Raw genomic sequence first — 26,784 nt, forward strand, 5'->3', positions numbered from 1 at the left:
TGGCGCACTAATAAACAAACTGTGAAATGCATTAAATTCCGCAGAGAAATTTGCAGGGACAAAACGTACCCTCTTTTCAGAGGTATTTAGATTTCTTTTATTGTGACTTTCTAACCGAGAGGTTTTTTAATTGTCCGTGATTGGAAACGCGGTGAGCCCAATCATTTCCCCTCTGCTTTGTAAACAGATCTGTTAAAATCTCTTGAAAAGCGTGAAATGACTGCACCGCCGGTAACCTCCTCTAAATGCGACTGTGCTCTCTATCTTCTGGTTGGAGGCTTGGCTCCTCTGTCCACACATCCCTCTGTTTATTGTTGGAGGAGATCTCCATTTGTCAGTCTGGCACTTGGTTTACCCTTACACTAGAAGAGGCCTGAGGGGGGGAGGCAGAGAACAGGTCATGAACAGTGTGTGATAAAACAGCTGTGCCTCTCCAGTGCTAGTATCCTAATCAGTCTCAAGGCTGCCTATGCATATCATCATATAAAGAGAGACACTGTACACATGAAGATGGATAATGCATCTCTTGTGAGCAAAGTATTTATGGAAAATTGTGGATGTTGTAGCAGATATATTTTAGAAAATGTGTCAGGCTGCATATAATGATCTCAAACAAGGAAACACACACACACATATATATATATATATATATATATATATATATATATATATATATATATATATATATATATATATATATATATATATATATATATATATTAGTGAAACTTTGATATAGATTAATTACATTTAATTAGACGTTTGTACTGTATCTCAAAACTATTTCCTATGATCAAGAAAAGGAAATGGGCACCTCCATAAAGCTTGTCAGCAGATGGAAGCATGAAGTGCTCCAAAGTCTCCTGGTAGATGGCTGCATTGACTTCAGAAACTTCACACTGGACTTCAAGCAGCTTTGATCCCATGCCTCCCCAGTCTTCCTCCAGACCTTGATTCCTAAATAAAATGCTAAATTTACTTTTATCTGTAAAGAGGACTTTGGACAACTGAGCAGCAGTCCAGTTCTTTTTCTCCTTAGCCCAGGTAAGATGCTTCTGAAGATGTTTCAGTTTCAGAAGTGGTTTGGTAGCTCTTTTCCTGAAGACGCCTGAATGTGATTCACTGACTCCAGCTTCAGTCTACTCCTTGTGAAGCTCTCCCAGGTGTTTGAATCAGCTTTGCTGGTCATCTCTGTTCCTTGTGCACCTTTTCCTACACAATTTCTTCCTTCCGGTCAACTTTGCATTTTAAGATGCTTTGATAAAGCACTCTGTGAACGGCCAGCCATTAAGTAGTGACCTTCTGTGAACTATCCTCTTCATAGAGGGTGTCAATGATTGTTTTCTGAGCCCATTATCAAGTCAGCAGTCTTCCCCATTATTGTGGTTTCAAAGAACAAGAGATACCTAGTATTTATACTGTAGTGATGGTCATTTAAAGTTTTTTTACAATATCATTTTTTTTGAAGTCTCTTATGCTAACAGAGGATACATTTATTTGATCAAAAATACAATTAAAACTAATAGTGTGAACTATTGATACTACTAAAAAATTATTTCTGTAATGGGAGGCAAAATTTTCAGCAGCCATTTCTGCAGTTTGAAATATGCTGATTTTGAGCATAAGATACATATATTGTTACCACTGTTGAAAAATTTATAAATTAATTCATTCACTTAATACATTTTTTTCTGGAAATAAATTACTGTACTAATTATAATTTTAACAGTTTTATTAAGATATTTATTTACAAATATATTGTGTTAACATTTTGTCAAACAATTTCAGCACAATTTTCTTAAAAAAAAAAAAAAAAAAAAAAAAAAGTAAGAACCTACTATTATAATTTGATATCAGACAAGTGACAAACTACCTGAATAAATTGGATCAATTCAATCATATCTGTCTTTTTTTTGCAAGCTCTCTTGGCAGTGATTAAAATCTCGTACCACACTTTATACCTCCCCTGTTACATCCAATGCGGAGTGGCTTTATGAAGAGAATTAAACAGCATAAATAATTACCTTTTTTTTTCTTTCCTCTTTCAATTAAGGAGATGAGTCTACATTCCACCCTGCAGCCCCTCCACCATAAGCGTGTCTATCTGGAAATGAACTGAATGAGTCTTGGCAGGATGCTGAGATAGAAGGACATCAGTAGCTCTGGAAAACCATCGCGCAAAAGTCTACAGTGAAGAAAAGAGATGATAATGATGATGATGATGATGAATGGACCAGTCACACAAAGTCAATGCATTTCACAACAGCAGGACTGAATCGTATGTAAGTGTATATGTGTGCGCATGTTTAATGGCGTTCAGGAGGGAGGGTTTATGAAAGATGTGTGCTCACATCTCTAATTAGAAAGACTGATGAGGGCTGACACACCTTGCCTGCCTCATGTTATCAGTCATTAGCGAGAGTGCACCAGATTATGTGGGCCATGACCTATGTAATACCTTTCCACCATCCTCGCTGCTTCTCTCTCTCCACTTTCCCTCCAAATATCTGAGCCCGATATAGCTTGAACCGAGTAAGCTCACACGTCAGACCCAGACAGAGCAAGAAAACCACACCGCTATATAATGTATCTCCCAATTATACTCCAATGATAATTGCTTTGGAGCATATCCCTGGTGCTTCCCCTGGTGTAAAACTGATACCTAGGCCGATATGGTGCAGACCATCTGGTGGTTCCTCTAGCAGACAATGGTCTCGTGAGATGGGGGTTGATGGAGAGCATTTGGCTTTGCTCAGGGTATCAGCTTTTAATGCAGTGGTCCAGAACACTATGCTCAGTCAAAAGGACAGGATGGGACGGTGCGCTTTGGAGGCCTGCGAACGCTCAATGCCATTAGAGGGGGAGAAGGGTTGCAGGCAGTGAAAGGGCCGGATGGAGACTCTTATGAATAGTGCATGATTTATGATCTTTAATTTACTGCGCTTTCAGAGAGCATGATGTTAAGTGGAGCGGCGCTATTGCAGGTATGGTGAAATCCGGAGACCAGGCCGTGACCCTGAATGCTAGATGGAGCTGCTTTTATGTTGACATTTCTGCAGGACCAGGTGTGGGAAAATGAGCAGCCCCGGCAGGTGCCTGTATTCAAAACTGTTGTTTGAGAGGGAATCCTTAAAGAACTGGAGACAGCAGGAAAGTAATTAAACATGATTTCACAGCTTAATTGTGTTTACAAAGAACTCCTTTAGCTTGTCATGCTGTTGCAGAGAATGAAAGGGTAGTTGTGTTGCCTACTGGCTCTTTATGAGCAGGGAGCGATGAGGGGATTTAAAAAAAAAAAAAAAAAAAAAGAAGACTTTCCTAAATTTGCCACTAAATGATTGCAAATGGTCGACGTGAAAACAGAAGGAGCATGATCACACTTACCAGCAATCATGAGTTTAAAAGCAAACGAACTCTTTGTTGTTTAAAAAATGGACCTTCTCTCTGATGTTGTGGAAACCACATTTAAACAAAAAACAGTGTGACCAGGTTTGTGTGGCATTCAGAATTGAATTTCTAAATTTGAAAGGAATTTGAATTACGGGATTAGTTCGCTCAAGGGTTTTCTCATTCCCATGTTGTCCAAGATGTAAAAGGAATAGTTCGCCCAAAAATGAAAATTAAAGCATATTTTACTCACCCCAAAGCCATGCTAGATGTATATGGCTTTTTTTTTCAAGCTTGGTAATGCTTGTGCATAACAGCCATTATTTTGAAGCTCCGTAAATCAGATATATCCGTTGAGAAACTAACCTATATGCATTCATTGGGTTATCACATTTCCTCTGAAGCAGATAGATGGGTTTTTTGTAACAAAAATATTTCTAGTTTTCAAATTATAACTAGAATAACTGACTTTTTAGCTGACCTATGACCTGACGTATGGTGCAACTTACATCATACGTCAAGTCAGAAGGTCAGTTGAAGGTCCAGATTGCAGTTTTTAATGCAGCTTCAAAGGGCTCTACACAATCCCAGCCATGGAAAGAGTTGGTTGAAACTTTTGTGGTTGAATATTTTATAGTTTTTTTTAGATAAGAGACTGCAATTTGGACCTTCAACTCAGTGGTCCTTGTTGAAGTCCACTACATGGTGTTTTTGTTTTTGTTTTTGACAGAAATAAAAAAAGACATGGAGATGAATGACATGAATGACATTTGAACGACATGGAGGTGAGTAAATTATCAGGAAATTTTAATTCTGGAATGAGCTAATTCTTTAAGTAGCAAGCAGAATTGCAATTAAATGTAAATGCAATATGTAGAATTTCATAAAATTGTAAAGAATTCATAACATTTTTAAATACAATAGCAAAGAATGCTAAACTTTTTTTGAACTCATGAAGCCCTTTGAAAGTTCTGAAAATGCATTTTGGACCAGAGAGGAAGAAGACTGGATGCATTACCTTAGTTGAGTTCTTTAGTTACACAAAACCAAAAATATCAAATCCTAAAACCATTTGTGATGTAAACTACATAATACTTTATTAAATGTTGCTTATGTACTGTAGGAATGTGTCTCGGTATCCATCTCTTGTCTCTTGACTACACCCAGACTCCCAGTGCTTCCTCAGCAACAGCTCTCTCTCCTGTCAAACTGTTTCAGTCATGCTGTAGTGAAGAACAGCCTCTTTGTAGGGTGAGACCTCACTGAAAAGACAGCAGAGAGCTGGAGGTATGAACTGGGAAAGGTTCAACAATGGCTGCGTTTAAAAGTCCAGCAAAGAATGTGAGATTGAGTATGCCTCATCAGACAGGATCCAGCGGCTTTTCACTTCAACCATGGCCAGGTATGACTTGGAATGTCTTTGCTAACCTCAAGCAGGGCACAGATCTTGAGGATTATACTCAGGAATTTCTGGACCTGGCTTACTTCTCTGATTTTCGGACTGTTTGCATTGAATTTTTTCAACGAGGGAATAACACCACTCAAAACACAACTTGTTCAAGAGGGTAAGTATGAATATATATATACTTTATTGAGTTTATTTAGTGATGTGGGGTATATCACGTTGGGTATTATGGAGGAAGGATGCATTTATTCCCAAGATGGCTGCCTTCCCGAGCCGCTGCCCAAGATGGCCGCCTTCCCGAGTGCTGCCCAAGATGTTCCCGAGAAAGCTGTACAAGATTCTCCCGAGCCGCTGCCCAAGATGGATTTCCCGAGCCGCTGCCCAAGATGGCGCCTTCCCCGAGCCGCTGCCCAAGATTCATTTAGCCGCTGCCCAAGACTTGCCCAGAGCCGCTTCCTCAACGCCTGCCCAGAGCCGCTTCCCAAGATGGCCGCTCGCCCAGAGCCGCTTCCCAAGATGCGCCGCGCCTGCCCAGATTTTTCCCAAGATGGTCGCCGCAGATTTTCAAGATGCCCAGAGTTGCATCTCAAGATGGTAAAATGCCCAGATCCTAAGATGGTCGCCGCCTGCCCAGATCGCTTCCCAAGATGGTCGCCGCTGCCCAGATTCAGCTTTCAAAGATGGTCGCCGCCTGCCCAGATGCTTCCCAAGATCTGCCCAGAGCCGCTTCCCAAGATGGTCGCCGCCTGCCCAGAGCCGTTCCAAGATGGCTGCCGCTGCCCAGAGCCGCTTCCCAAGATGGCTATTGCCCAGAGCCTGCTTCCCAAGAAAATGCCCAGAGCCGCTTCCCAAGATGGCTGCCGCCTGCCCAGAGCCGCTTCCCAAATATGCCCAGAGCCGCTTCCCAAGATGGCTGCCGCCTGCCCAGAGCATATTTCAAGATGGCTGCCGCTGCCCAGAGCCGCTTCTCAAGATGGCTGCCGCCTGCCCAGCGCCGCTTCCCAAGATGGCTGCCGCCTGCCCAGCGCCGCTTCCCAAGATGGCTGCCGCCTGCCCAGCGCCGCTTCCCAAGATGGCTGCCGCCTGCCCAGCGCCGCTTCCCAAGATGGCTGCCGCCTGCCCAGTGCCCGCGCCTCGTGCAGAGCCTCCAGTGCCCGCGCCTGCGTGCAGAGCCTCCAGTGCCCGCGCCTGCGTGCAGAGCCTCCAGTGCCCGCCGCCGCGTGCAGAGCCTCCAGTGCCCGCGCGCCGTGCAGAGCCTCCAGTGCCCGCGCTGCAGAGCCTCCAGTGCCCGCGCTGCACTGCAGAGCCTCCAGTGCCCGCGCCTGCAGAGCTCTCCAGTGCCCGCGCTGTGGCGCAGAGCCCACTGCCCGCGCCGCGCCGCTCCACTGCCCGCGCTGCGGCGCCTGCCCACTGCCCGCGCTGCGGCGCTTCGGGCCCACTGCCCGCGCCGCGGCGCCCGCCCACTGCCCGCGCTCGCGGCGCCCGCCCACTGCCCGCGCCAGGCGCTTCGCCCACTGCCCGCGCTGCGGCGCCGCGCGCTGCCACTGCCCGCGCCTGCGGCGCCAGGCCCACTGCCCGCGCCTCACTGCGCAAAGAATCGCGCCGCCCACTGGCGCCTCGTGCGCCGTCCACTGCCCGCGCCTGCGGCGCCCGCCCACTGCCCGCGCTGCGTGCGCCTGGGCCACTGCCCGCGCCGGCGCCCGCCCACTGCCCGCGCGCAGGCGCCGCCAAGTTATCCCCACCTCCCACCTCTTGCCACACGCCGACGATGGATCCCAGCAGCCCTGCACTCATCCTCTGTCCTCCACCTGAGCTCGCCACGGGTCTGCCAGTTCCATCGCCGCGCTGTGGGTGAAGGATCCTCACTTCATCGTCCGCCCCCGAGCCCGGACTCCACTCGGCTTGTAGACCCGCGGCTTCCTTAGGCTCCTAGCTCCTCCGCTTCCACCGCGCTTCGCCAATCCACCAGCTCCACCAGGCTCCATCGCTCTCCGCTACGCCTTGGTCGGTCGTCGACCATCCGCCGCCTCAGGATTCCACTCCTCCAGCTTCGCCTCATCCCTCCATCCTCCGGCTCTGTCAGGCTCCTCCCTTCCCCGGCCCACCTCAGTCCTCTCTGTCGCCTGGCTCCGCAGCGCCCTTCTCGCCCCCCGCCTCCGCATCAGTTGCCGAAGCCTGTGGCGCGCCTAGGACCTCCAGCGCCTCAACGCCACCTTGGCTCTTCGCTCTCCACCTCCGCTTCAGTCTCCTCCGCCACCTGCTCCGCCGCCATCGGTCGGCGCCATGGAGTCGATGGCTGTTCCTCTTCCATGGCTCCTCCTCCGCGGCTCCACTGTTGACCACCATAGCTGGGCTCTGGATCACCTCCCGCCTCCGGACTCCTGTCTTCTCCTGGCTCCTCCCTCCGCTCTCTTCCTCCTGGACTCCGCTTGCTGACCCCTCCCGAACCCCCTCCCAAGCTCACAGTGTTTTTTGTTTGTTTTATGGAGCGCCAGGAGTCGCTCCTAGGAGGGGGGCTATGTCACCAAGCCAGCAGAGGGAGCTCTTACCCCTGGGTGATCTGCGATCACTTCCTCTGCTGCTACTTCCTGTTCCAGGACTATAAAAACTGTAGCAAGCCACTCACCTGCAGGTTGCATTGTTTCTCGCCTGTTCTATTGTTGGTTCTCGAGTTTTCCTTAGTCTTTGTTTTCCTGGTTTTGACCTCTGTCTGTTTACTGTTTCGCTCTCTCTCCTGTCAAACTGTTTCAGTCATGCTGTAGTGAAGAACAGCCTCTTTGTAGGGTGAGACCTCACTGAAAAGACAGCAGAGAGCTGGAGGTATGAACTGGGAAAGGTTCAACAATGGCTGCCACAAAAGTCCAGCAAAGAATGTGAGATTGAGTATACCTCATCAGACAAAACACAAATGAAGCACTTCATCCTTTAAAATGACTTGGAATGGATACAAAAAACAGACAGTTTGAGAATAGCTGTGGATATATAAAGTAATCATTCGTTCATTGTTTTTTCAATATAACACTACAAAAAAAAAATATATATATATATATATATATATATATATATATATATATATATATATATATATATATATATATATATATATATATATATCTCAATCTCATTAGGATGTTATGTAAATATCCTGTTCAGTGAAGATGTTTTGTACATGTTCTACAGTGATTTTTGATCAATAATATGCATCGCTAAGGCTTCATTTACACAACTTTTAAGGGGCTTTTCTCGATATTTAGATTTATTTAGATTTTTTTGCACCCTAATATTTCAGATTTTCAAATAGTTGCATCTCAGTCAAATATTATCCTATAACAAACCATAAATCAATGGAAAGTTTATTTATTCAGCTTTCAGATGATGTATAAATCTCAATTTAAAAAAATGTTTTGCTGTCCAGCATCACATATAATACATACATATTCCAAAACCTGTTTAAAATACTAAATAAAATAATAATATTAATGAAATCTGATTAAAGCATATTTAAAAAATGTCTAAATGAAACATTCATTCATCCATAAATCCATTTTCCAAAACGCTTGTCCTGTACAGGGACGCTGAGGCGACCCAACAAAGAATACAGACAGGAACAATAAACCTGTGTTGTGAGCAGAAAAAAAAATTATTTAGGCAGACAAATCAAAAGAACAAAGACAATGAGAATATCTGGCATATATGTCACTGCTGTTGTAAGTTCACTTTCATGGTTCCATATCTGCATTGTATCTAGACGAATGGTATCCATAGAGACAAGCTTCATGGATCAGGGTGACATTCCAAAGTAATATCTAATCTTCAGCAACCTGATCTCATTGTCATTCATCTAAAGCTTTGCCCTTTTGGTGGTATTTATTCTATTGTGGATTTTGACTTATTTGAACATGCAAATGAGGTATAATGTAGACCTGGGGCATCTGCTGTGCTCAAATACACACATCACGGTTATCGGGATGAGCACCCACCTCCCCATAGCCTATCGCTCTAGTCACATAAGCCTCTTGGACTGCATGGAGGCGAGCGAGGCCTAGAGGCCTGCTGTGCGTAAAATCACCCCCTAACACCATTAGGAACATCCCAGCAATCACACTACATGGGTGTGAGACAGACAACAGTGCTTTCTGTCCGTGCTGTTTTGAAGCCATTCAGACTATTCGGTGGAGAGGCTCATTTAGGAGTCTGCGTGGCCGTTTTCACTGACTGTTTCCTGTCTCAAAGAAGCTTGATTGCTAGAGAGGGAGACAGACTCTACAATTCACATGAATGTGATTGTTGTAGGAAAACATGATTTAGGAGTACTGATTCAAGAGAAAATGGAAATATATCGACACCATTTCCGTAAGTAGTTAGTGAACGCTAGTTAGGAGTGAAAATGTACTCAAGTAAAACTATGGGTGTATATAAACACAAACAAAATAAAAGTTTTTGTTTGCATAACATATTTGTGTACTGTGTAAATGTATGCATATATAAATACACACATATACAGTATATAAAAAATATAAATAATATATAAACAACCTATTTTATACATGCATATGTGTCTATTTCTATATACATAATAAATATACACAGCACACTTATGTTATGTAAGCAAAAACTTATTAATCACAATCATTTACCAACACTAATATCCATATTTTTTAAGCATTTAATTTTAAAAACAATAATAATTAGACAGTATAAATGTGTCTTTGTGCATTAAAATACATACAGCATCTGTCTTGACATTTCAATCATCAAATTTGGTGCAGATAATTCAAAATATTTGTTTGAATATTGCTATTTACATGAACGAGTTTTCAAATATGGTTACAACAAAATTATAATTGCATTGCTTTGGGTAAAAATACTAAACTGAACAGACTTTTACATAAGGACAATATACACGATCAATTCAGTTTTTCAGTTTTCTTTGAGCCAATTACAAAACACATTCAAATTAACTTGAAATAAAACTTGTTAGTTGTTAGTAATCATAAATACAGTTTGGGATCAGTGTAAAGTCTCTTATGCTCACCAACGCTGCATTTATTTGATGATATATACGGTAAAAATAGTAATACCGTGAAATGCTTGTACGATTAAAAATTTTTAAATATGAAATGTAATTTATTCCTGTGATGGCAATTCATTACTTTCCCTGTTCTCTGTCACGTGATTCTTCAGAAAGCCTTTTAATATGCTGATGTTCTTATTATTATCAGTGTTGAAAAGTACTGACTAATATTTTTGTAGAAACAGTGATGCATTATGTTCCCGGATTCTTTTGAAATAATGTTTCTTAAAAACCTGATTGAGCGATATTATTTAGTAACGGACCAAAAGTCCAAATCCCCGCTCACCTGAGCAACTGGACTTCTACAGTTAGCAGTGTACTGAAGTGCTTTACACACTCCTTTCTGAAGGATACCTGTGGCCAGGTGAAAGGGGGCGACACAAAGGCCTTCATCCGTGCTTTTTCCTGCAGCGGCATGCTCAGCACAGCCCCGAAGGACATATCAGTGCCTCCACAGTAAACACTCCTACTATTTGTCCTGGGCCCTCTCATGAGACCAGCTCCATCCTGCACCCTTAAATAGCTTTAGGCCACAACAAAGAGCAAGGGCTGGGGGAGGAAGAAGGTGAATGAGGGAAAGGGAGCGAGCGAGAGAGGGCACGGCACAGAAGAGGAAAGAGGGTGAGGATGTGTGAAGAGGGCTAAGAGCTTCTGTCACTTCTGGTGTGAACACCGAACGGGGGGTTGAGTGGACGAGGACGGACCCGGTCATAAATTTAGCTCCTGTGAGCCCGAGTGAGGGAACACACAGACAAAGAGGCATAAAGGAGGTGACACTGGCACACTTGTGGGAGGAAGCCAGCATGCTCAAGTAATAGCAGTTATGCCGGGCCCAATACACAAACACCTAATTGACACCAATGTCTCAATCATCACACTGTCAGCACAACAAATGCTCAGTCTGACCTGACCCTGACAGACATCTTATCAGCCCAATCAAACAGACCAAATGAGACTGAAAACCTCTCACCACAGGCAACAAAGAGGCTGGGCTTTATACGTTTTGCATGCCAAACTACATGCTGTCTTCTCTATTGTGTGGGGAGAAGGCTTTGTGAAGAGATCAGCATGCCTTCAAGACATTAGCTGAGCCACACTCTGTGAGACAAAAGGCTTAGGTAATTCTCTTTTTTTCTCACATGGGTGACTTGGGCTCTCTTGCTAAAGTCTGACTCCATTTAATGAACGCTGCAAAGAGCGATGACAAGAAGAGCCTGGGGGAGGGGGCCGCCACACCGCCGCAAAGATAAAAATCAGGCCCTACAGGTGGAGCTGGGTTCTCTATCAACACCGCCATTGTTCGCCTCTCCAACCGCCGCACGGCAAAAGAGCCGCAACCTGCCCCGATCGTGCTGACATCATCGCGTACGAAGCGGGGAAGGCAGTCTAAACCTTCCGGTGCACACTTACACTCTTGCTTGGTCGGTTTGGTTATGCTGAAAATGACTGAAGTGACGCAGTCTCGAACATTAACCCTAGAGGCTTCTGCGCATTCTTAGACACTGTGTCAGGCTGAGCAACACCCCGCTCGAGTTCGCCAAGTCCAAACAGAGCCTAGAAGAAGAAGCGGTGTGAAATTAATGGAAAGGTGCATTGTAAAAAATATTTTGTTGGAAAAAAGTATAGCAGTTGGGTTGCCAGAAATTCACTTTAAGAAACATGGTGACAATGTTCCTGGGATTAGAGAATAACAAATTGCTGGATATATTTTGACAACTGTGTATTTCTTAAAATTATGTATTAATATACCATAACATACCATATCTACCTGAACCACCCGGGATCTGCTTTTTAGCTTGAAAAGTAGTCATAACCACCATAATAATACAGGTGGTATAAAAATATAAATGAATATTGTCCAGAGAACATGTCCAGTGGTCTAAAGGCAGTGAACACAAGGCCAAACATGAAAGTGTATCACATATGGCAAAATAGCGCAATAAAAATGTAGCACAAAACATTTTATTGAACAGAGGCCATTTTATGACTGTGTTTATTACTACTATATAGTGATTTTCAAGTTTTCAATTGTGGATATTGCACAACATTCATGTTTTGTTGTTATGGGAGTGGCTTAATTAGATATTTGACCTAGGATCACTGGGCTAATTTTGATTGGCCATTGGGTTTGCTTGGTTACGTAGATGTTACGTGACGACCATGTTTTAATAATGATACATTTTTTACAGTATTTTATTACAATATTAAGTCTTACTATAAATTTATTAGTAATTTACATGTTTTTCAGTTTAACATAGAAATGGAATTCTGTAAAGAAACACACAGATATTCCTTTTTAAGATATTCCCTGCAGATGAATCATTTTTGATACCGCTTCATTTAGCAATACACAATCTTTTTGTACACTTTCACATGATGGAAGACTGACAGATGTGTTAAAGCCATTGAATTGGTGCCTGAAAATAGATGGACAGGAGGCCGCCGATGGCTCGAAAGGATGCAAGACCCTTTATTGTATTGTTGTTATTCCCAGAGAGACCTCCTTTGATAGGGTTTTTTTCCACTCTCTTGTACCCCATCAATCTTTTTCCAATTACCTGTCTTGTCTCCCCCAAATCTGTCACAATTGTTGCCTTGGAAACTGGTAGCGTCCAGTGCCATTATATTTCGGTGCATTGTTCGATTTGTGTTGATGTGGCAACATTCCCCCAGACGAACTATCCTGAAAAAAAATCATGGCGCGATCAGGTTGGGAAGCACTTGAATCACATGTAATCAGTACTGTAACGCAACGCGCTGACTTAGAAAGAAAATGTTTGATGAAAATATCTGATAGCAGAAAAACGTCGCCTTCGATTCGCCTCCATAAGAACTGGCTTGGTTGGCATGTAGGGTGCTGTGCGTAAAAAAAAAAAACCAATGTCTTTGCCCTCAAGGACATTTCCGTACACTGGGAGCCCTGGGTACTTTGAAAAGCACCAGAAGTGACAAGACTCCCTCTTCCAGACTGTCATGCATATACATATACACATACACACAGAGACTTACACACTCACACAGAGGACTCGCAGAATGTCATTAGACGCCTGGTATCCTGTGTGGTGAGCTGTCAGCTTGTCATCTTTCAGTCGGTGCACTCGACTGGACAGCGGCGAGCATGCTGGGATGTGACAGCCAGTAAAATGGAGTCCTGTCATTACTTCTCCCCACACCTGCTGTTCTGGTTCCCTAAGAGGCAGCAGACAAATAAACATATAAACAAACAATCTTGCAAACATTCTCTACGTGATGTTTAGAGTCAAATATGAAAAACATGCCCTCGTATAAATAAACGGACAAGATGTCAAGTTTCAATTTGGTTGAAAAATGCGATCTTTTACTTAATTCTGTCGTTCCTGGATTGTAACGTTATCGTGACACCTTACGAAGTGCATGTCAGCAGAGTTAGACAACGTGCAAATATCCCTCAGGCCATCGTGGTGTGGAGGAAGTCGAGTGAATTGCAAAAAATATGAGGGCAACATTAGCGTCATCCGCACTTTTGCTGGTCTTTGTCTTGCAGATCTCATAGGAATTAAAAAAAAAAGAAGTTTGTTATGAGTGTGAGTGTGTGTGTGTTTGCTCAAAATAAAGTTATAAGTTTAAGGTAAAGAGTGGAATGTTATATGATAAAGATCTATGTCTGTTGCAGAATGTGTTTGCGCTGTTGTGAATACTTCTCAGGGTAACATGTTATAGGAAGTAGGAAAGTTTTACTATCAGTATCTGCCATTACTTTTAACCTAATTTTAAAATAATGAATGAAACACAAAACTATTTAAAACGCTTGTTATGGCCAGAAGATATTGCAGTAAATCAATTTTGTACATTTAGAACATTTAAAATACAGATTTTCTCTTTAAGATGCTGACCTTCTTTCTCAGCAAAACATTATATCCACGAGTGCAGAATATTTGTTGCATGATTATTATAATAACATTTTTATAACAAATGTGTAATATGCAAATAGATTTAAATGTTTACAGAAATGTTTAAAGAAATTATTAAATGTACACAATACTGTTTAAAAGTGTGGTGTTTTATAAAGAAGTTGCAGGACAAGAAGTGTATTCATTTAACATTTTACAACATAAAAACAGCAGTATTGTAAAATATTATTAACTGTTTTCTATTTTGATATAATCAAAAATGTATTGTTTTTATTCTTGAGATGCAAAGCCAAATTTTCTCCATCATTACATCTGTCTTAAGTGTCACACGATCCCTCAGAAGTCATTAATATGCTGATTTGCCACTCAATAAATATTTTCCATGCATTATCTGTTTTATATTTTTATAGACAATGTAAGAACATTTTTGCAGGTTTCTTTAATGAACAGAAATTTCGAAGATCTGTTCTATTGTCACATTAAACGTGTCACTTTAAAATAATTTAATGATTGTATTCATAAAAAAATAATAATTACTTTTTTAATTATTTTCTTTTTACTTTTTTTTTTATCGTACTAATCCTTTTGAACAGTATTGTAAAAGTAGACTGCAAATATCTGCATGTGATGAATTTAAAATGACATTTTTCTAATGTTTTGTGAATGCAGTCATGTTCATTAGTTTTTTTTCCCCTATACCAAAGAAAAAATCCGCGGGGCGCAATACATGAAAGAAATGCACGTTTCTAACGTCTATATGAGTTATGACAAGTACATAAATTTCTAATCATGATTAGATGGACCTTGACAGCACCAATCAACTGACATTACATACTTGGCCACCAGGGTGGGTAGTAGACATCTGTGAAGAGTTACATTATGATAAAAAAAAAAAAAAAAAAACATTTCAAACTTTTTGTCACACCAGCCCAAAGGGTATGTGGTGAGTTCTCCGCATTTTTAAGACGCTCGAAGGCTAAAAAATGCACGGCGCACATCTCGCGCATTCAGAGAATGTAGACCGTGTCTTTAGGCTGACAAAAATAGGCGTCTTAAAAAACAAACGCTCGGTTCTCTGCGCTTCTGTTGCTCTTTGAGCCAACGGAAGATGTTTAAAAACGAAACAGACCGCAGCAGGGCTTTGACTCAGAGTGCACGAGTTGAGTTTGTAACAAACTGTCCGTCGATCAACGTGCCTGTCACTTCGGCGCACACATGCGCATCACCTCGGTGCAGCGCGTCCTCGCGATTGGCTGGAGCGCGTTTGTTATTGGTAGTGACGTACGTGAAGTGACGACCCTCCCGTTGTGCGGTGCCTCCGTCTGTGCGCTTCTAGAGCCACGGTCCTCACTTCAGTGTTTATTTGGTTGTCATGGCGGAGGGACGTGGAGAACTATTGCCTCAGCCGCCGCTTCACCTCTCTTTGCCCCCGGCCAGCAAGCGTCCGTGTTTGCGTCCCGCTCCTCGAGGACCGGGTCCGGGGCCTGGCCCGGGATTCCCGAACTCTCGCTTCCGTTGCCCGGAGTCTCTACTGGACTGCGCCGCGAAGGCCGTAGCGGAGAAATGGGCCTTCGAGAGGGTGGAGGAGCGCTTCGAACGGATCCCCGAGCCGGTTCAGCGCCGTATCGTGTACTGGTCGTTCCCCAGGAACGAAAGGGAAATATGCATGTATTCGTCGTTTCAGTGCCGAGTGGCGGGTGAAGAGGGTCCGGTAGTGGGCTCGAGCTCGTCCGTTGGATCTGGTACAGTCCCCGGAGGGGTTACGAACACAACAGGCAGCGCAGGGACGGGGGGTACCGGAGATGGACTGCCTTTCCGCCGGGGAATCCGGCTTTTGGAAACCGGTTGTGTGGACAACGTTTTACAAGTCGGTAAGTGCCGCTTTAACCTCCCAGAGTACGTTGAAAGTTATTATTTGTTTCACTTTTTCAGCAAATGAAGTTTCTTGAGAAAAAAATGGAAGTGGTCTCGTTTAGAAACTGTAATTTGTTTCTACATAGCGAGTTCCCGCTGCCAGTAAGGGAGCGTTTAAATGCCTGCCGTATTGCGAAAGAAACGGAGCGCACGTTTTAAAAATTAAAGGGCTTCCCGTTGGGTATGATATGTTGCAATGGCTTTAATGTGGAATTCGTTGGAATCGCTGGCTGCAATGTTCACGTAACACTCGATAAAACACTTATATGCCTTATAAAGTTACAGAAAAGACCAAAACTGATACTAAATAGTGTGTGTTTGAACGAACACAATGAGGTCTGTCGAAACGGAACATTCTTTCCCAGGTCGCGAGGAAGAAAAGACTAACGTGCTGGTCACAATGAATCTCTGTTGTAGCGCACAGCGCTGCTATTTTGTTGCCAGTATTCCAGTTTAAAGTTGTTTTCGGCGAATTATTATCTTTTCTCCGAGTATGTGTGGTTGCTTGACGGTTGTTGGGTCTCTTGATATAATTAAGTCCAGGGTAATCCGCTTGAATCCAAATCCCATATCTTTTGTTTATTTGCTGGTTAGTCAAGACAAAGGACTCGTATTTGCCGTAGTAACACGAATGATAAAACACGTTCCTGGACTTTATCTAGCCCTCTGTTGTTTTATTTCGAAGACCCTTTGTTGATGTAAGCGTTAAAATGAGTAAAAAATGTACTATTCGGCTAAATGTGTCGTTGGGTTGTCCTCGTAGAGGCTACAGCACAATAGCTCAATACCCCCCTCACATCGGGCTAGTTCTTCTGTATTCGCCGAATGGCAGTTTTTTGGTGTGTAAAAATGCTTTTCTAAACCATAAAGAACCGCCACAGCTTTTTCAAGCTTCATTTAAACGAACTAAATCGGAAAAATTGAGAAAATAACTCGAAAAGGCTTTGGTATTTAGAGCACGAAGGCAGTTTCAATGGCTGCCCAAATGTCTATACATTTTCCTCCCCCACTCGCTCCACTTCAGTAAACATACTGGTATAATACTATCTTGGAAGAAAGTGAAAAGTGTTTTTATTTATTATTTTTTTATTAAATCCACGCAGACCTCCTTCCATAGCACAAATTTATAAACGAAGTGCTCGTTTCAAGTCGTAAAATTGCACCTCACTTGTAAGGCCCAATGTGACATTAATAATGCTCGAGGCTTTAGTTAAGAACAACAAAACCTTTCACAATATTAAATATTTAGCCTATATTGCACGCCCTAACAGTATGAAGCAAAAAATCTGTCATTTAGTAGACCTGCCACAATTTTCCGTATAATGTAAGCTTTCTTTTCTTGAAATAGCAGTTACAGGAAGCCCCAAATCTCCAATAATTGTAGGTGTTATGAGAGTAGTGAAAGTATACATATAACTAATTTAATAAAGAAGCCATGATTCATTTATTCTCACAAAGATCCACTGTGTCCCTTTAAAAGGCCAGTGTTAGTGGAAACGTGATAACCTAGCTGTAATGAAATAACATGGGCACTTATTTAGCAACCTTGAAAAGCTCCCTTCACGAGTCAGTGTAGCCCCTTTTTCATGTTAAATAAATCGAGTTAAAGTTATGTTGTGTTTTTAAAGTTACTATATATTCGGGAATACCCTTAAAAGTTTTTAGACTTGGTCATTTCCATGGATGTTGTATTTTAAAGTCACGGTCCTTTCATCTCAGTTTTGTGTTATTCTGCATACAGGATTTAATCCTGTTCTGTGAAGTAGTTCAACTTTATTTTTATTCTAATGATAACGAGCAGGTGACCAAAAAAGCAGTGTTGCCTGAATGCTCCTTGGATTGAGTTTTTAAACATTAACCTTTTAAGTGTGAATAAGCACAGTCTTCTGGATTGTAAAAGAAACAATGGACAGAATAGATCCTTGACAGATCAGGCATCTGACAGTAAAGGGACGTCACTGCTTGATAAACCAAGATAAAGCAGGTTTAATTGCATTCTGTTTTGCTCTGTGTGTGTAGATTGTGTTCTTTTGGTTTTGATGGATACAGAAACTGAGAATTGGATATACGTGGATCTGATAGGAGAGTTCTTAACCATGAGCAGTCTCAAAAATGTGCAGTGAGTGTGTTTTCTTCTCACCAATACAAGTTCCACCCGTGCACGCTTGAATAAACTCTTTTTGTCTCCGTTTTTGTTGTACCATTGACTCATCAATGCCACAGTTTCTTTTAGACCTGTTTAAAACCCTCAAAGACACCGTAACAGTGTAAACCGCTTTTAAGGTTTATTCAGCATGTTCGCCAAAATGCAAGCTCGCAAAGATTCATACACAGAGGCTTACTCACGGTAAGCCAGGCTTACTTCGAAGTTTGCCAGAAAGTTCACAACATAATTTGTACTCTTTCCAGAAGCCATAGCGCAACACCAAAGCCATAGAATGCGGTTGATGTTAAATTAATTGTTAGCTCATGAATGTTTAGATTTTCTGGCCCAAATATTAAGGGATGGACAGCTTGTTACAGGAAACCGATTTGATAAGAATAATTAATTCTCGTTTGTGTAATTCAGCCCAGCCACCCCACCCCGGCCTACAGCCTCTGTCTTATAAAGTCCTTAGAGAGGAGGTTCTAGCTTTGAGTCAGCCTTGAGGATTATTGGGTCATGCTTTGTTACCCAGCTGTAGAAAACTCCCCCCATTCACAGAAGGGTGGGGGGTTGTCGTTATGTGTGTTTGGGGGGTGGGAGGGTGGTTAAGAGTATAGCTTTTCGCAATGAAGCACAAAGCTGAGATGTGAAGCCTTTAGAAAACCTTCTTCTGTGGTTAGGAGGCAAACGTTCGGTGGGATTATGACTGGAAGAGCTACTGAGAGGTTGTTTAGTCCCCTTAGTGCCTCTGTAAAACCTAGGCAAGCATTGAATTGAGTTATGTTACTCTTCTGCCAAATGACTCAGAAGGTTTCAAGTTGTTTTGGAGACTCAACTCAACAAACTCCTTTCGCCATTGGAGACAGTGCTGTTCATTTTGGGAAATGGGTCTTTCTCAGTCCTTTGGTTTTAGTACACACTTATTACACATATTACAGAAAGTCATTGTGGAAGATAGATTGAAGCCTGTTTGTTTGAGTTTGGAAGATGGCAGCCATTAGGCCTGTGGCTGCTCTGTGATGTCACTAGGCCTGTTTTTAGCTCTTTGTCTCCTTTGAGTGTTGCCATCATTTTGGTCTTTGTAATCGGGACACATCTCATTCAGCACCATACAAGTTCAACAAGGGACCGCTAATTCTGCTCTATCTTTCATCAGCCGTACAGACAATATTTAATCAAGGTAATTAATTCCATGCCTGCAAGTCTCAAAGAAAATCACTTAAACAAATCTCCTTTTCACACTTATTAGCACTCTTAGTTTTGAAGGACACGGCCATTAAACATTTCCCCCTTTGTCTTTATCAAAAGAGGGAAATTAATTTGGAAATAGGGGAGAGGGTGGTTAGCCGCCTTGTCAGCTAATCAGCGGCGACTGGAGCAAGGTGAAAAACAACTCGCCGCATTCCAGGACAAAAGACCTGTCAGAGACTTTGATCAGGTCCTTCTTTCCGAACTCTGAGCTCAGACTTTATAAAAAAAAAGTGATGCAGTCCCACATTCGGTGGGTGTTTTGAAAGTCCGCCCATAGAAAAGCTTGTGTATCGCTATGTTATATGTGTTTTTCACAGTGTGACTAGTGTGTTTTTATTCCCTCAGTAGATCTGGCACCCGCCCAGGCTCTGAAAATCAATTGCAACCTTGCCCTCTTTGCATTTTGCTGCAGCCTGGCCCATACCCTCCGATTTTAGTTTATCAGCAGTGCACTCCTCAGACCCGGCACTGTCTGCTTCACAGCTGTGTTTGGGGCAATTGGTTTAGTTTAGTATCTCTGCTCCAGCAAAATGGAGGTCTGATTTTGAGCTAGGGGCAAGGTTCCCGTCCATACCCTATCCACGTGCAGCTGGGCTTGCAGCGAGCTTCGTCCCTGCTGCGGCTTATCTGCATTTTATTGGAACTCAGTGAGTTGCATGCACACGTGCATTCGCTCATTATGCATTATTGCCCCTCACAATCCTAGTTTAAAAGTGCTGTCTGTTAAAGGTCCCTTATGATAGAAGCTTTACCTCTTTGATCTCTGCACACAGGCGGCTGATTATTTTGTCGATATTTCGTCATGAAGTAGTCGCTTTAATGGAACTTTTATGCTTTTATGCACTGGGAGGAGCAGAGTATGGCTGGCAAGCCTTTAAAGCTCCGATTTACACAAGATACACATGTTTCAAAGCTTTTGGAAGTGCTGTAAACCTTTTTTTTTTTTTACTTTATCGCTGGGAGGGACATGCCCCTTTTCTCTCTTTTTCCTCCCTCCTGCCTGCTTCTCTGTTTTGGTGTCATTGTCGGAGATAGAGGCCACTGAGAGTTGCTCCTCTTTAAAGAAGGGGCCTCCAGACATGCCTAATAGGGCCTCATTTGGCTGTAATTGCCTAACAAATGTAAGAGAATTCCAGAGGAAACAAAAAGAGAGAAAGGAGAAGGCAAATCAGCCAAGCGAGAACAGAGGAAGGGGGAAAAATTGGTTTGGAGGTGAGATTGCGCAGAGGAAATGGAATCATATACTATGACATGCTATGTTTAGGCAGGCAGAAAATAGAGGACGGCCCCTACCTTCAATTTGTAAGGACGTGGAGGAAAATCCTTACATCTGGGGCTGTAACACTAAACGCGGAGTGCAGGAAACTCAAGCAGCACTCAGGCAGCTACCCTCCCCCATAGAAGGCCTTTCATCCAGCTGAGATTTTGTGTGCGGGGAGTTTTTGTGGCCAGTTCACATGGAAACTTAATTTTCTCAGTCTGGACGAGAGAGGAAGGATAATGTGTATTGGAGATGAGGTCAAATATCCTGCCAGAGGGTGAAAGAAAGAGGCCCCAGTCAGTGGCAGTTAGCAATGTGCAAACCTCTATGCAAATGTCACATGGGAGGCTGTGGACTTTTTAAAGCCATCACTTCATACGTGTATTTATTCTAGCCATACAAACCCTTCCATTGCAGTTCCTGTTTTTAGCTTGACTCGATGCCAGCCACCAATCACACGGGTGCACTGAAGGCCCCACCATTAGCGCTGTGTGCTTTAAAGGTCTCTGTGTGATTGTATTGATTCTAAAGCCATTTTTTCTCCATTATTTAATTCTGCATATTGAATAGCTTCATCTTGTGCTATTGATTTGTACCTGTCTGTTTTAGCAACCTTTACTTTTTGTTTAGTTGGTTTCTGCCCAAAGCTCAGTCACGGGTTGATTCCTTGTGATCTTGATCACAAAGTAGCATATTCTTGCTAGTTTAGAAAAAATAACAACATTGTTATTAGAATTTTTGTTGTTGGTATTATACTCATGTAGGTTATCATTGACACACTTTTTTTGTCCTGTCAATTATGTTTTTAAAAAAATACAATAACAGTGCAATAGGGCTGGGTCATTTTTCTATTTTTATCGAATAAATGTAGTTTAATGTTTGGCCACAATTTTAATGGTTAGAAAATAAGGAATGCAAAATATTAGCAAATGTTAGAATTAGACCCTTGTGTTATTGGATTGCAAGAAGATGAGTGAACTTTTTTTGTAACTTTTTTTTTTTTTTTTTTTTTTTTTTACATTTCTCGAATGTGTCATGCATTATACGCTGCAAGTGCAACAGTCAAACTCAGCCATGTTTACAAAGAAAAACAATAGAAAAGCAGCACAAGCATGCAAAAAAAAAAAAACAAAACTATAACTAAAAATACTAATACAAATGTCTGAGATTTAGATGTTAGCATCATGGTGACAGGTTGAAAGCTGCTGTTTTACTGAACATTTTAGTTATTAATAGTCTACTGATGTTGTCCCCTCAGTCATTTTGAATTTTTAATTACCTTAACTTTTGTGATTTGTTTTAAAATATTTTCCTTATTTCTGAACATATATGTATGAAACAAAATTGTACACACTACAAAGATGTAGTTGATATTTGCCATATCACCCAGCCCTACCTTTTAAATTATATATAGATAGATATATAAATTCATTTGTTTGTTTATTTATTTTTTAGGCTGCATATTTTTTACATACATTTTTTTTTATTTGTAAAAATTCCTTTTATTATTTTAGTTATTATAAATAACATGCGTTACAACTTTCAATTTCTAGGATAATCCACATTCCTTTTTTAATTAAGACTTACAATTTCAAAACCAAAACCATGAAATCAAAGACAACATTTAAGTACCTGATGTGTTTTAAACAAGGTTAAGCTATCCTTATATAGGTATTGAGGAGATGTCACTGACCCAAGTAACTTACTTGCTGCCATTTCACTGCCTTTACAATTAGATTTGCACACAGATGGTAAAAGGCTACTTGACTGAATATTTATTCAGCTGCAAGTAGGATCCCGTTGTTTGGATCACTTGGGGATTGGGTTGACTGGTTCAAAGGTCAGATTTGAATTTTATTAAAAATCCCATTAATTGATACCAGAACTTTTAGTCTTACTTTTAGACCTTTGAAAGCATAACATACTCCAAGTGAGAATTTTTCTTTTTTAAATCAAGTGGACACAGCAAGTGGACATCAAGCTGCCTTTGCACAGATTTCAACAATTTAGCACAGCCTACATCCATTATTTTTGCATTTAATTATTTGTCTCAAGTGGGCTTTAGAAGGTCTGGCAGGGGTCTTTGAAGGGCTGATGGGTCTTTGAGCATAAAGCCCAAAGTATGTGAATTCTCTACTTCAAACGCCTTCACACCACTAACCGAGGTGCCTTTTGTTCTTGCCTTCTCCCTGCACTTTCAAAAGAGGATGAGCACTTACAGTTTTCACTTTTTCCATTGGGTGGAATGGCTGAGTTATGCTAATTTGTGGCTGTCAGTTTCAGCTCCCCTGAATAAACATTAATTGCCTCCAAAGCTTAAATACACATCGGCAAGGTAAATTGCCAGAGCGCTAAAAGTACACCATTTAGGTACATTGGCATACCTTAAGATAGTCAACTGCCATTGTTGTGACACTTAAAGGTTTTCTTTTTGTTTGTTCTGACCTTTTGTTGAACATACGTATTTGAAGATTTCTTGTGATTACCACACCACACTACAAGGTCAATGCATTACTCTAGGATATTGTATCTTTTGTCCTAATCTCTCTGGACTTAGAGTTGTTTCATGACTCAAGTCTTTGACCTCTCTTTGACTTACAAAGTACAGTGACTTTGCATATCTTGTGGAAAACATGACTGTTGTTCTTGCATTTCCCCAGCATATCACCTCTGAAACATCCTGCCTCCCCCTCAAGTAGATGAAGTGAATAGTGCACAGTTAACAGTAAGAAAGCAAGCACAACATGCGAGGAAGTACATCAGATAGACTGAGAGCTTGGTTTCACAAGAACGTCTTCCACCTCATGATCACCGCTGATGTTTAGCACAATATGTTCTCCGTCATGTGACCGAGGTGGAAGAAACTGGCATGCTCGTGCAGTTGCAGATGGCCGAGCTCTCTATTATGCTTGATTAGCATCAAGCATTTCCATCCCCATTCTCTCTGTCAATCATTGCTCACATATGAGAGGCGTAAAAATGATTTGCCTGCTGAATAATACAAGGACTGTTCATTAGCCAGTCTTACATTTGTACGCCCATCCTGCGGACAGGACCACCTCTTTTTTTCAACATTAAAAAGATATTCTTAATGAAATATTGATAGCTTCTTTTTTTTCAAAGCAGAGTTTGCAGGAAGGTGTCACATGCTGGTCTTAGTGCCCTAGTAGGTGCACACAATATAAATATCAATGGCTTTCCGTCTCCCCCTCTCCCTGCCTACTGGCTTCTTTTTCAATATAGCCTAATGACAGGCCTCTGTTTCCCTGCAGTGGCTGTGCTGATATGGCCCATTAGGCACCGGTTTCTCGCAGGCAGCTGAGTGAACAGATGACTGCAGGAAAATGGTTGGAGGAGAGAGGGGGAAACGACAGAACTAAAAGGCAAATATGAAAGGCAGAGTAAATAACCAACCTGTCATCCCCTACTCCCCACCTCCCCAACCGCCCTCCTCTGGAGGGCAAGAGAGACATGTGAAAGAGCGAGCGAGAAAAAGAGAAGCACCTCATTAGTCTTCCAGCCCTCCCTGACTCCGGGACTGACAGAGAACACGTCAGTGCAGCAGCAGACATGCAAACATGCAGAGAGGGGGCTCCCCCGTCCCCTCCCATCCGCTCGTACTCCAAACATGATTAATGTGCGCAACAGCCGTGGGGCTATACGTCTGGATCGCTCCTCCCTGCGCCGCATGCTCTTGAGAGCCTCAACCCTCTACGTCCTCCCCGGGACGCCTGCACCCAAGCTCGCTGCCAAACTCACAGGCGCGATCTCGAAATGTAATTCACCATGTCCTCCACAACCAGTGCTGTGGGACCCAGAAGTTTGACTTCTGCACTGTTCAGCAGAAATAACAGTTCAGATAATTGGTTTTAGTCTCTCGTAACCCCCAATAGTAAGCTACAGTGCCGGCGCAAGAATCAATTGATTCACTCGGGGCTCCTTACATATTGAACACAGACCAATCAGGCTCCATAGTGTGTGGGCAACCTGCGGTTTCCAGGTCATATTCGAGCACCTGACTTTGCCGGGGCCCAACGCAGAAGTCATGTGCTGTAAAGAAAACAATGTGATGAATAGGCTTGGTTCTTGTATAGGCAGAGGGGGGGAGAATATGTGCTCTTCAATGGGGGATTGTGGTACTTGTCATGGTGTAACAGGATCAGCGCGCCCTCCACCCTAGAGCGCAGAGGGCAGCCATTGTTACGCTGCAGGAGAAAGGCAGTGGGGGCCGCCGACCCGGGCTGAGTTCGTCTTGTGGGGGTGATGTCCTCCGAGCCCTACACCGGAGACAAATGCAGAGGACACTTCTCTTGCAGTTCTCAGAGGTCACTGGGGAAAACAAATAAAGCTTATCAGAGACAGAGCAGGGAGAAAAGTTTACCATCAACTTTTTAACTTGTATGTCATCCTTTAGTAATGCACTTTGCAAGGGCATACGTGATCTCTTTTAGATAAACACGTCCACCAGTATACCACAGTTACTTTTTAAGCATTTCGAAAGCAACTTCTCGGCCGTCTTTTGATTTTAAATTCAAATTTTTTTTTTTTTTTTTTTTTGCCTAGTATAATTTCTCCTCAGAAGGAAGGAACACTAAGCACTTTTTGTGCTGTGGCAGCAGAATACGGCAGGCGGCGTCAGAAAGTGTAAATCAGCGTTGAAAGCGCACTGCCTTATCTACTGGATAAAACCAGCCTGCAACAATGGCATTAAAGCACAACTCATGAAAGCCGCAATTAAACACTATCTGATCTGATTCTGTTTCGAAAGACATCTTTTTCTCTTCTACTTCTCTCTGTATAATGAACGCCCCCCACTTTGGTTGAAAGACACGGGACTGTCAGTATAATTGGGAAGTAATCCTGATAGAACCGAACAGAAACTTTGTAGCCTAGCAAAGGGTCGAAAGCAATCTGTATATAATGCAGACTTGTGCATTGGTATTATTTACTATTACAGTTCATATATATTATACATTCATATATATTATACATATACACCTTTTTTAATATAGTATCTTTTTTCAGTTATTAATTTACTTATTGCATTTGCAATGAATTTTTTGTTGTTGTTAAACAAAAAATTAGCAAATCTAACCACAATACACTTTTTGTTTCTGCGCCACGTTTATTCTAACCACTGTTCTGCAGCACAAGCTTTACATGATATAATGACGCTAATGCTAGCAGCTGTTTATTTGTGAATCGTTTGTTTGCTCTCACCTTCCCTCATGTTGACTTCAGATATTGACATTAAGCCGGTGGCGCAGCATTACCTTCTTTATAAAACTATTACCATTCTAAAGATATTACAGAGTAATGGATTTGTCTTGCTGTATTTTGAGCTAGCCAATCTGGGCTTGTATTGAAGCACCCGGTGCACAATTTGTTTTCATCAGCAGTAAATGGTGGATCATTGTGGCCGTGATGGGAAAGCACAAAGACCAGCTAATGAAAGGCAATGGCTGTGGCCCCGGTCTCATCACCACTCACTGCGCTCATGGATGAAAACAGGTGTCCTCTTGGGGCTGGGGTTTCATTTAAAGAGGGATTTTAAAGGAATATTCATGACAGCTATCCTTCATCGGGTGGGTGAAGGGAGGAAAAGAAGTAGAAGTAGTGGGGGGGAAGAGAGAAAACGTCAGTGGGGTAAATCAACCAGTGATTGAAGAGGCCTGTCTGGGATAATTCAGTTTGATTGGAGTCTCGGTCTCTCATTACCATTCCAGTTTCAACAGGGAGACGCCCCTCAGTCCCCACTCCACTGTGCTCATCTCTTTCTAAGGATGACAATGCCCTGGTGCATTCTATGGCGCACAACATCGAGTACACTTCTAACACCTCAAGCTTGTTTATTTTGTCACCGATTGGAAACTTGTACTCTTGTTGTGATGAAAAGGATCAGTTATTAGAGGCTATTTTCACGGTTTCTGGTTGAGTCATAGCGTCTGGGGTCTGGAAAGTCTTGGGCGCAAATACAGACATTCAAAACCCTGTGTTTTAGCCTAAACAATACACCATTACAGTGAATCATAAGACTTGGTGTTTACTTCTATGACTTTGTAAAGGAGCCTGGTTTCATTATGCTGCCTGCACAGGAAGCCAAGCTCATAATGCTTGTTCATGTACAGGCAACTATTTCCTTTGTGGCATCCTTGTGGCTTGAGACCACATCATCTTCACCTGTGTCATAGTTTCATAACATCTGGCCTCTTTTCGTTCCATTTACCCAGTTTAAAGGTTAGGATTATGTTCTGCTGCAAACGCTTTATACAGACCTCATTTCGCACCTGGCATGTCTGTAGTCACCATTTGCAATGTCTAACCTGTCTTGAACACTAGCATGCATTGTCCTCTCTGATGGCGAGGCTAATTCTGCAGTCCTCGGTAAACTGAGGAGGTTAGTGCTACATTTGATGACAAAAGCCCAATCTTGGGAACTCCCTAAGGCTAAACAAC

The 26,784-nt window shown here is 42.3% G+C and overlaps 1 protein-coding gene and 1 long non-coding RNA gene across 2 annotated transcripts in view; one reads left to right on the forward strand and one right to left on the reverse strand.

Annotated features, from left to right (window-relative positions):
• Positions 1–11,780: 11,780 nt before the first annotated feature.
• On the reverse strand, positions 11,781–15,174 carry LOC122362470. Its single transcript, XR_006253123.1, has 3 exons — positions 15,042–15,174; positions 12,876–13,055; positions 11,781–12,549 (listed from the first exon to the last, which is right to left on the reverse strand). It is a non-coding gene; the product is annotated as an uncharacterized LOC122362470 (long non-coding RNA).
• Positions 14,797–26,784, forward strand: part of zswim5 (zinc finger, SWIM-type containing 5) — a 39,907-nt gene continuing 27,919 nt past the window's right edge. Inside the window, exon 1 of the mRNA XM_043263907.1 lies at positions 14,797–15,627. Coding sequence (XP_043119842.1) covers positions 15,129–15,627 — 499 coding nt within the window. The 5' untranslated portion in view covers positions 14,797–15,128. The remainder of the gene's footprint in view (positions 15,628–26,784) is intronic.

The sequence above is a fragment of the Puntigrus tetrazona genome, chromosome 2 (assembly GCF_018831695.1).
Source record: "Puntigrus tetrazona isolate hp1 chromosome 2, ASM1883169v1, whole genome shotgun sequence".
In the NCBI taxonomy this organism is placed as follows: Eukaryota; Metazoa; Chordata; class Actinopteri; order Cypriniformes; family Cyprinidae; genus Puntigrus; species Puntigrus tetrazona.